The sequence below is a fragment of the Haliotis cracherodii genome, unplaced genomic scaffold, assembly GCF_022045235.1.
Source record: "Haliotis cracherodii isolate W230 unplaced genomic scaffold, xgHalCrac1.p SCAF_1, whole genome shotgun sequence".
NCBI classification, from domain to species: Eukaryota; Metazoa; Mollusca; class Gastropoda; order Lepetellida; family Haliotidae; genus Haliotis; species Haliotis cracherodii.
In genome coordinates, this window is record NW_027266264.1 from 49,080,185 (window position 1) to 49,091,694 (window position 11,510).

At 39.8% G+C, this 11,510-nt stretch overlaps 1 protein-coding gene and 1 pseudogene across 1 annotated transcript; one reads left to right on the forward strand and one right to left on the reverse strand.

Moving 5' to 3' along the window:
• Window positions 1–647: 647 nt before the first annotated feature.
• On the reverse strand, window positions 648–1,556 carry LOC139478905 (uncharacterized; annotated as a pseudogene).
• Window positions 1,557–9,519: 7,963 nt separating this feature from the next.
• LOC139478913 (uncharacterized) lies at window positions 9,520–10,353 on the forward strand. The gene has a single exon (XM_071261602.1). The coding sequence runs from the start codon at window positions 9,520–9,522 to the stop codon at window positions 10,351–10,353; it is 834 nt and encodes a 277-aa protein (XP_071117703.1).
• Window positions 10,354–11,510: the final 1,157 nt, after the last annotated feature.

Below are 11,510 nucleotides of genomic sequence, written 5' to 3' on the forward strand. Positions count from 1 at the left end.
TCTAGCCACGCCCACACCACCTGTACTAGCCCTGACTTTAACATAGGGACAAACTTTAGGAGCTGAAGCAAGGGGTCAGCTAGAACCACTGGAGGGGCAGGATCAGGTGCTAGAAACACTGGCAGGACCGGGTGCTAAAACCTCTGGCAGTGGCATGAATAAATGAACGGGGGCTAGAATCAGGGTCAGGAATAGGAGATAGAACCAGCGGCAGGGACTGTGAAAACAATGCAGGTTCACTATGTAATGAACAGTGGGAGAAACGGCAGGACTGTTAATGACGTGATCTGAAGAATAACAATGAGAGGAAACAATTGCTCATTGGAATACAAGACAGTGATAAGAATAGGGCATAAGTTATAACAAACTAGAGAAATGACATTCACATTGGTAATTAGAGAAGAAGCATGCACCTATTTTGAAAAGTTAAATAAAGATTAAACGTAGCGTGACCAAGTATTACAATATCACACAAAATGACTAGAATAATGCCAGCAAGTAAAGACATTTCCATTCAAAGCTAGGTAAATATAGAAAACTGAAAATACAGCATTTCATTTTACTGAAATAGATGCTTCAGACATACATTAACAATGTACATCTGACCATACCTACCATACCTACCATACCTACCATACCTACCATACCTACAGCCTGGCCCTCTTACAAACCTTCACCTCTACCTCATCATCCTCATCTCTCTTTCTCTTCCTGTCCACCATCTTGTTCAGGGGTCCAGGTCTCTTGCTAGGGACTGGAAGTGGCACTCCTTGGTGGCTTAGGCTGGTAAGACTGCAGGACACATCACACTGGCTCACGTTGGTGAAGCTGCTCACTGGGCTGACAGGGAGAGATGTGGTGCTTGAGGTCAGTCTTGGTCCATACTGAAAAGGGTCAGAGATGTTACAGAACCAGAAGTCTTTGTAAACTGTAGCTGAGAGGGTGATGCCATCTGGGAAACCTGACATGACTGATTCCAGGGATCTACTAGGTTTGGGCCCATAGTTCAAGCAGGTGGTGCTGGAAGATGGGGAGGGAAGAAGATCATTGTGGAATTCCTCAGAATTCTTGAAAAGGGTAGAAGAGCTGGGGAAGGGGTCAGTAAGACTGGTGGAACTCAGGCTGGTCAGGCTGGAGCTGGTGCTGGCTGGGAGAGACTCATCACTTGGACAGACAGGCCAGATATCTGAAGTGGCTGATAGAAATGTTGATGTTAGATCAGGGGTGTCAAAGAATGAAGTAAATCTGGGACATTCTGGATAAAGGAAGGAGTCGTGGTTTTCTTGTAACTTGCCGGTGGGGCTGTTGGGGGTGTTACTTCCAAAAATGGATAATCTAGGGGTAGGGTTAGTGGGGCTGATGGACCTTCTTGTGGCAATGGAGGGGATGGCAGCATCAGTCCAAGTTGTGTGGGGGTAGAGACAGGTACAGCGAGGCTGAAAGTCATCAAGGCTCACCCAACTCTCATTGGGACACAACATCTTGTGGTTCTGAAGTGTGTTAAAGATTAATTTTATTAATTAGAAGTGAATTTTACTCAAAAAATCAAGAGACATGTATTTAAAAATAATATGCTTTTAATTTTATTGGTTTATTTTAAAAGAAACTTCAAGTGATGTGTTATTGTCTACGCCTTTGAAGTTTTAAGAAGGACAGTGTCTAATAGTAATGCCTAAATCACTTGAATTACCTTCACAGTTAAACACTCTTGCACCAACGCAAGATTATACTAGAGTACTCAACTCCAGACTCAAGTCTCACAAGAGGAATCTGTCAAATAAAATACATGCATGTATGAACATGTGACTGTGTGAAATAAATTAATCAGTGAATTACTGGATTATTTTTCAGTAACTGATTCATTTCAACCTCAAACCTTCTACGTGCCTCTTTTTCACATTAGGCATTTGTCACTATAATGTCAAGGTAGGTCTAGCAATGATAGATCTACACTCACCAGGCCTTGTGTTAATAAATAGTATTATATACATGATGAACATGAGTTGGCAGGATAGATAAAGACCAAATTAAAACTCGCATCTAGTTTTTCATTACTTAATTACTGACATAGGACAGTCCGCCAACCAAAAGAAATGGGGAAGACATAAACTGATGCTACAAAGACAGACGTAGGGCCAAGTATCGCTGTCAAGATGTAGTAACAGATCAATTGGAAAAGAATAACATATTATTCTCCCATACGATATGCAAAGAAAGGGACGGTCAAACTACATTTTATCCAACTAGAAGCCCTGCACTTTTCTTATGTGCAATCGGGATTAGTAAATGTGTTTTGTATACTGCACGCTTATTCCCTAGATTCATATTTCTATCATGTAGACTCAAACATCCGGGTAGAAATAGTGTTATAACCCCAGGCGGCCGGTTGACCTGCGTCTTACGGTAAAGGATGTATGTAGAAGTTTATATTACATGGACATTTAGTCATTACAATGTAGAGTTCTGGTGGGTCTAGAATGGACATTTTGGCTGTTGTCAAGGATGACTTGTTATGTTTAAATTGACAACAAAGGTAAATCTGGGAGAATTTAAGCAACAGAAGACTACATCTACACAGGAAATACGTTTAATTACCTTACTGTGGTAAGAGGAAAGTACAGGAACTCAAATATGTCGAAGAAACTTTCAAAAAAGCAGAGGTGTGATAGCAATGATACGCTTCGGTAAACGAAGATTCGTAAGAGCCGGGCTTGAACTTGGCAACCGTTACCCTAGCAACACCGGAATTAACGTTTATTTTTAAGACAATCTTAAGTGAATGAATGAAATATTCGGAATAACAACAAAGTGAAATTCCCTGAAAATACAAATGTAATATATGGAAAACTTACCCTTTCCTAAATATAATTCGTAAAAGGGAGCTTACTCTGAAAGTTATAACGTGTTATCTCCCTTTGCAATACCGCTAAACGCGTAGATATATAAAATCAAGAAACTATATTTTGTGCTTTATGTTAAGAAAGTCACTTTGACTTGGAAAGGAGCTCAAATTGGCTTGACCGTTTTCACACCCATAAGATGTACTAAGATGTAAAAGCGCAATAATACGATTATTACCTTCCTATATCTAGATTAGACAAGTATTTATCTCCAAATGTAAACCACAATAAAAGCAACAATTACAAATACATCTTGCAAGGGTACACACTACATTGTGATTTGGTTATATCGTCAGAGCTTTTCTCATTATTGATGTAAATCTCAACATCTTTAATATATTTTCCTGAAAGACTGTGCAACATTGCTGATGCATATAAGTGAATAGTTATGTAAGTGACGTTGTGCAAAACTGTTGAAATATCTATCTATACGTCTATGGTCTATTCGAAAATAGAATGAGGTGTACAATGACATCAAATGTGCACTAATTACACAAATAAGACATCGCTCATTATTTTTAGAGTTACAAGAACATTCCCCTACTTAAAATACATCCCTACTTTTACACTTTCACATAGTCTGTCGCCCAGACCCTAGAGAATAAATATAAAAACAGGTCTACATTGCCTGTTAAAGGTAAAAGGTTTATCTAATTGCTTTAACTATGAACATTGTCTGTCTCCCAGACCCCAGAGAATAAATTTAAAAAGTCCAACTCAAGTAAAGAATGATTCTACATTGCCTCAGCTATGTTTATCTGATGTTTCTCTCGTTAAAAGTGTTGCAAACGACTTTAAAGTTGAACATTGTTATATGTAACCAACTGTAACGCAACATTATATGCATATGATGTTTTTTTGGATTTAAAGATTATGCAAATATTTGAAAATATTTAAAAGTTAACTTCAGACCGTACTGTCAAATCAAACGTCCTCAAATCAAATGCAAGTGCAAGTTCGAACCCCGCTGGCGACACATGTTTTCCGACAAAAATAGTGTCATAGCGACTGATTTACGACACCCATTGTCTGATAATTGCAAAGGCTCATTACCCTGGAGCCACGACTTCATATGCCTTGAAACACTTAATTGCTGTTATTCATATGATGCTAATCCTATTTGTTAATCCACTTTTGTGTACATCGACCGTCTGCCATCCTGAAAAAGATGTACAAGTATGTCACTGATGATTTACTGTTTACATTGATATTTATTACTTACTAAATGTCAGGTGAACTTGGCTATATAAGCCTTGGTCCAGAGAGGCAGGAGAAAAGAAAGGCCTTATCCTTAGCCTAGCTGGGGTTAGGTGCTCCGGGGTGCCTAGACAACAACCACTACCACTATGTGCTGACCTGGCACATAGTGTCTTTTGTATGTATATATCTACATGTATAAAGTAAAACTGTATATACCGCAAGCCATCGTCTCCAAGTTGTCACTTCCCACAGGAACCATACGTCGGACAACACACGCGTTGTTAATAGTTCTATCTATTGCAAGTGTAAATCAATTGAAACGTTGGTTCCAGGTAATGTATAATTGACAACAAACTCTCCTTTCCTGAAACATAATGGAGCGTTAAAACAAAAAGAAGTGAATGGTGTCACGGGTGTGTCTAAATTAGTTTGTAGGCCCCGAATAGCAGTGCACTTTAAACCGACACGCCGTTGTATAAGTGATTAGTTTGTTGTTTAACTCCGCACTCAGCAATATTACAGCTTTGTGACGGCGGTCTGTAAATAATCAAGACTGGACCAGACAATCCAGTGATTGACATCATGAGCATCGATCTCCGCAATTGGGATACGATCAACCAAGTCAGAGAGCCTGACCACCGGATCCCGTTAGTCGCCTCTTACGACAAGCGAAGTCGCCTTTTACGGCATGTATGGGTTGCTTAAGACCTGTTCGTCCCCGGATCCTGTCAACATTCTTTAAGTTGAGTAATCAGCAGACGTAGAGGAGAAGAAAATAACTCTCAATTTTTTGGTCTTATTCCACATTTGTGTAATTATAGCCCATCGGATCCATAAGCTGAGCAATTCATATAGAACCCCAACAAGGACGCTGTGGCGAACACAAAGGACTACAATCATCTGTGTCTGTAATAGACACAATATTGTGTCTGTAACAATTTCATCTGTGTCAAGTGAGAGTGAGATGAGGTGGGGTGCAAAGTCTTTCACTCTCATAGCGACCGTGTGCTTATACTGAGAAACCATGACGCAGTTCTACATGGATTCCCAACTCAGACACATTATACTGACTCCCACCCGGCCAGTTCTTGTTGTATCTTCTAATGCTGAACAGTAACAAGCACCAACGTCCAACATCTCTTGGTATGAAGCGGCCAGGGCATTGAAACGCTAATGAGTGAGTGAGGGTATCAGTGAGTGAGTGAGTGTGTGGGTGCCTGCGTCTTTTGTTGTTGTGTCTAATTCCATATTTGGCCAGTTCTTGTTTTATCCTCTTAATGCTGAGCAGTAACAAAAAGCACCATCGTCCAACAGCTCTTGGTATGAAGCGGCCAGGGCATTGAAACGCTAATGAGTGAGTGTATCAGTGAATGAGTGAGTTTCCGTGCGTGGGGAATGTTATTTTATGGTACACTTCGCAATATTACATCATAACGGATCATAAGATACATCATAAGATAATTAATATCAATGGTAATTGTATGAAGCAGTAATGGTAATGGCTGGAATAATGCTAATAGTGGCTTGAAACCATCGCTGCACTCTGGTGTGTCTGATCCTATTTCATTTACTTCCATTGATGAAGTATCACACAGCTTTTAGCAATATTCCTGCTATACCATGGTAGACACTAGGAATGGGCTTTACACATAGTGAGTGAGTTGTTACTTATACCGTTTTTAACAGTAGTCCAGCTATATCAAGTGTCAGCTCAAAGTGGGAGGAAAGCCTGTTGTCATATAGTGCTAAGACGTTTTCCAGTTTGATAAAACGCACGAACATGGGTATGGTGCTGACAAACCTAGAAACATATCATTAGGAGCGAACCATGATTCAAACCCCTTGGATAGGTTCCTAGTGTGCAAGTCAACTCTTTACAGCAAATTGCGGTGCCATAGACGATTGTGCGACTCGTGCTCACACATAGTACCCATATGGGAAAACAAAACCAATGTGGCCTAGACTTCCCTACAGGCCCTCAAATACAAACTGGCTGCAATGATAAATATGCTGTAATTTTATTGATTACATTATATAGCTACAATCAATTGTTCATTGAGAATATTTCATTGTTTACCATGTTTACAGTAATCATACAATTTTGCATTCAGTCCAGATTACAGGATAACGTCTGGTGTGGTATTCTCTTGGCTGCGTCAGATGGATGTCCCCACTATGTGATAACAAAGTCACACTGATTCTAAACACTTCAAACTCAACTGGACATATTGGATGGTCTGATAAAGATAACTTCAAACATATTGAAGTGTAGAAATATCACAACACTCGACCACCCAACAACATACATCCTACATGGATCATCTTCCCGAGGCAAGAGAGTTAACGGACTTTAAAAGTCCAGTTTCCACCCTTGCCGAACTAGGCTGGAATTACTGGGCTAGATCGTAGCCCCACCAGTGGCTATTACCAATTATGTCCGTTCTAAGTCTCTCCTAAGGACCAATCAGATTCCACCTCTCGTATCACTTGCGTTTGCTTCACACAAAATGGTTGCGCCCGGTCAGGACGATCTGATCGATAATCAATATCTATAACTGACTATAAAAGTCCAGTTTCCACCCTTGCCGAACTAGGCTGGTATTATGGAGTTACATTTTGGCTGGACTAACGAGTCTATGCATAGTCCAATCAAAATCGCTCACCGAAATTGAAATCCGGTTCGTAAACTGTCGTGCAGATTTCGATCGATTGCAGGATTTGCAAAGCATGTGCACCACCAACTCGTTGTCAGGAGATATTTTCAAAATCTTCTCATGTTTTTAATCAAGGTGCTCACGTGATTTGATGCATTTCGCGACGTAAGACCCGTTTTATCACAGTAATTCCAGCCTAGTTGGACTTTTGAAGTCAGTTAACTCTCTTGCCTCGGGAAGATGATCCATGTAGGATGTATGTTGTTGGGTAATTCCAGGAAAGGAGAGTTCGTTGTCAATTATACATTGTCTGGAAACAACGTTTCAAATGATTTACACTTGCAACAGAATTATTTGTTGTTGTCGGAAAACATGTGTCGCCAGCGGGATTCGAACTTGCACTATTTGATTTGAGGACGTTTGATTTGACAGTACGGTCTGAAGTTAACTTTTGAATATTTTCAAATATTTGCATAATCTTTAAATCCAAAAAAATATTATATGCATATAATGTTGCGTTACAGTTGGTTACATATAACAATGTTCAACTTTAAAGTCGTTTGCAACACTTTTAACGAGAGAAACATCAGATAAACATAGCTGAGGCAATGTAGAATCATTCTTTACTTGAGTTGGACTTTTTAAATTTATTCTCTAGGGTCTGGGAGACAGACAATGTTCATAGTTAAAGCAATTAGATAAACCTTTTACCTTTAACAGGCAATGTAGACCTGTCAAATCATTCCAGACTTAAGTTGAACCCCGTTTATATATTTATTCTCTAGTGTCAGGGAGACAGACTATGTGAAAGTGTAAAAGTAGGGATCTATTTTAAGTAGGGAAATGTTCTTGTAACTCTCCATTCCTTAAAAATAATGAGCGATGTCTTATTTGTGTAATTAGTGCACATTTGATGTCATTGTACACCTCATTCTATTTTCAATAGACCACAGACGTATAGATAGATATTTCAACAGTTTTGCACAATGTCACTTACATAACTATTCACTTATATGCATCAGCAATGTTGCACAGTCTTTCATGAAAATATATCAAAGATGTTGAGATTTACAACAATAATGAGAAAAGCTCTGACGATAGAACCAAATAACAATGTAGTGTGTACCCTTGCAAGATGTATTTGTATTTGTTGTTTTTATTGTGGTTTTCATTTGGAGATAAATACTTGTCTAATCTACATATAGGTAGGTAATGATCGTATTATTGCGCTTTTACATCTTAGTACATCTTATGGGTGTGAAAACGGACAAGCAAATTAGAGCTCCTTTTCAAAATAAAACTGACTTTCGCGTTTAGCGGTATTGCAAAGGGAGATAACACGTTATAACTTTCAGAGTAAGCTCCCTTTTACGAATTATATTTAGGAAAGGGTAAGTTTTCCATATACATGTATTACATTTGTATTTTCGGGGAATTTCACTTTGTTGTTATTCCGAATATTTCATTCATTCACTTAAGATTGTCTTAAAAATAAACGTTAATTCCGGTGTTGCTAGGGTAACGGTTGCCAAGTTCAAGCCCGGCTCTTACGAATCTTCGTTTACCGAAGCGTATCATTGCTATCACACCTCTGCTTTTTTGAAAGTTTCTTCGACATATTTGAGTTCCTGTACTTTCCTCTTACCACAGTAAGGTAATTAAACGTATTTCCTGTGTAGATGTAGTCTTCTGTTGCTTAAAATCTCCCAGATTTACCTTTGTTGTCAATTTAAACATAACAAGTAATCCTTGACAACAGCCAAAATGTCCATTCTAGACCCACCAGAACTCACATTGTAATGACTAAATGTCCATGTAATGTAAACTTCTACATACATCCTTTACCGTAAGACGCAGGTCAACCGGCCGCCTGGGGTTATAACACTATTTCTACCCGGATGTTTGAGTCTACATGATAGAAATATGAATCTAGGGAATAAGCGTGCAGCATTCAAAACACATTTAGTAATCCCGATTGCACATAAGAAAAGTGCAGGGCTTCTAGTTGGATAAAATGTAGTTTGACCGTCCCTTTCTTTGTATATCGTAAGGAAGAATAATATGTTATTCTTTTCCAATTGATCTGTTACTACATCTTGACAGCGATACTTGGCCCTACGTCTATCTTTGTAGCATCAGTGTATGTCTTCCCCATTTCTTTTGGTTGGCGGACTGTCCTATGTCAGTAATTAAGTAATGAAAAACTAGATTCGAGTTTTAATTTGGTCTTTATCTATCCTGCCAACTCATGTTCATCATGTATATAATACTATTTATTAACACAAGGCCTGGTTAGTGTAGATCTATCATTGCTAGACCTACCTTGACATTATAGTGACAAATGCCTAATGTGAGAATGAGGCACGTAAAAGGTTTGAGGTTGAAATGAATCAGTTACTGAAAAATAATCCAGTCATTTACTGATTAATTTATTTCACAGTCACATGTTCATACATGCATGTATTTTATTTGACAGATTTCCCTTGTGAGACTTGAGTCTGGAGTTGAGTACTCTATTATAATCTTGAGTTGGTGCAAGAGTGTTTACTGTGAAGGTAATTCAAGTGATTTAGGCATTACTATTAGACACTGTCCTTCTTAAAACTTCAAAGGCGTAGACAATAACACATCACTTGAAATTTCTTTTAAAATAAACCAATAACATTAAAAGTATATTATTTTTAAATACATGTCTCTTGATTTTTTTTAGTAAAATTCACTTCTAATTAATAAAATTAATCTTTAACACACTTCAGAACCACAAGATGTTGTGTCCCAATGAGAGTTGGGTGAGCCTTGATGACTTTCAGCCTCGCTGTACCTGTCTCTACCCCCACACAACTTGGACTGATGCTGCCATCCCCTCCATTGCCACAAGAAGGTCCATCAGCCCCACTAACCCTACCCCTAGATTATCCATGTTTGGAAGTAACAGCCCCAACAGCCCCATTGGCAAGTTACAAGAAAACCACGACTCCTTCCTTTATCCAGAATGTCCCAGATTTACTTCATTCTTTGACACCCCTGATCTTGCATCAACATTTCTATCAGCCACTTCAGATATCTGGCCTGTCAGTCCAAGTGATGAGTCTCTCCCAGCCAGCACCAGCTCCAGCCTGACCAGCCTGAGTTCCATCAGTCTTACTGACCCCTTCCCCAGCTCTTCTACCCTTTTCAAGAATTCTGAGGAATTCCACAATGATCTTCTTCCCTCCCCATCTTCCAGCACCACCTGCTTGAACTATGGGCCCACACCTAGCAGATCCCTGGAATCAGTCATGTCAGGTTTCCCAGATGGCTTCACCCTCTCAGCTACAGTTTACAAAGACTTCTGGTTCTGTAACATCTCTGACCCTTTTCAGTATGGACCAAGACTGACCTCAAGCACCACATCTCTCCCTGTCAGCCCAGTGAGCAGCTTCACCAACCTGAGCCAGTGTGATGTGTCCTGCAGTCTGACCAGCCCAAGCCACCAAGGAGTGCCACTTCCAGTCCCTAGCAGGAGACCTGGACCCCTGAACAAGATGGTGGACAGGAAGAGAAAGAGAGATGAGGATGATGAGGTAGAGGTGAAGGTTTGTAAGAGGGCCAGGCTGTAGGTATGGTAGGTATGGTAGGTATGGTAGGTATGGTCAGATGTACATTGTTAATGTATGTCTGAAGCATCTATTTCAGTAAAATGAATTGCTATATTTTCAGTTTTCTATATTTACCTAGCTTTGAATGGAAATGTCTTTACTTGCTGGCATTATTCTAGTCATTTTGTGTGATATTGTAAAACTTGGTCACATTACGTTTAATCTTTATTTAACTTTTCAAAATAGGTGCATGCTTCCTCTATAATTACCAATGTGAATGTCACTACTCTCGTTTGTAATAACTTATGCCCTATTCTTATCACCATCTTGTGTTCCAATGAGCAATTGTTTCCTCTCATTGTTATTCTTCAGATCACGTCATTAACAGTCCTGCCGTTTCTCCCACTGTTCATTACATAGTGAACCTACATTGTTTTCTCAGTCCCTGTCGCTGGTTCTATCTCCTATTCCTGACCCTGATTCTAGCCCCCGTTCATTTATTCATGCCACTGCCAGAGGTTTTAGCTCCTGATCCTGCCGGTGTTTCTAGCACCTGATCCTGCCCCTCCAGTGGTTCTAGCTGACCCCTTGCTTCAGCTCCTAAAGTTTGTCCCTACCAGATGTTCTGGCTCCTATTCCCAACATTTCCCATCCTAGTTTTACCTTTTAATCCAGTCCCCACCAGTAGTTCCTTTTCCTCTTCCTGTCCCTAGTTCTAGCTGCTACTACTGCCCCTACCAGAGGTTGCAGCTAATATTTATGTCCCTTACCCTTGCTCTAGCACGTTTATTTTCCCCCTGCCAGTGGCTCTAGCTCCTCTTACTGTCCCATTCTCTGGTTGTATTTCCTAATCCTGTTCCTAACCAAGCTCCCATTTTTGTCCCTGCTAGTGGCTCTAGCAGCTCCTACTGCTGTCCCACCAGTGGTTCTATCCCCAAATCCTGCCCCTTTCAGTAATTCTGACTCCTTACCCTTGTTGCAGCTCCTGTTACCGTGGTTACCTGGTTAATGATATACATGATAAAACATATACGCTAAATGGTACTAAATGATAAGAATAATACTAACAACAATGCTTAATAATCTCATATCTGGTGAGGTGAATCTGGCATTTGCTTCAGGCTGGAAGACTAGTCCAGTACTACATGTGCAGGTAACAGATAGGTAAATACAGGTAG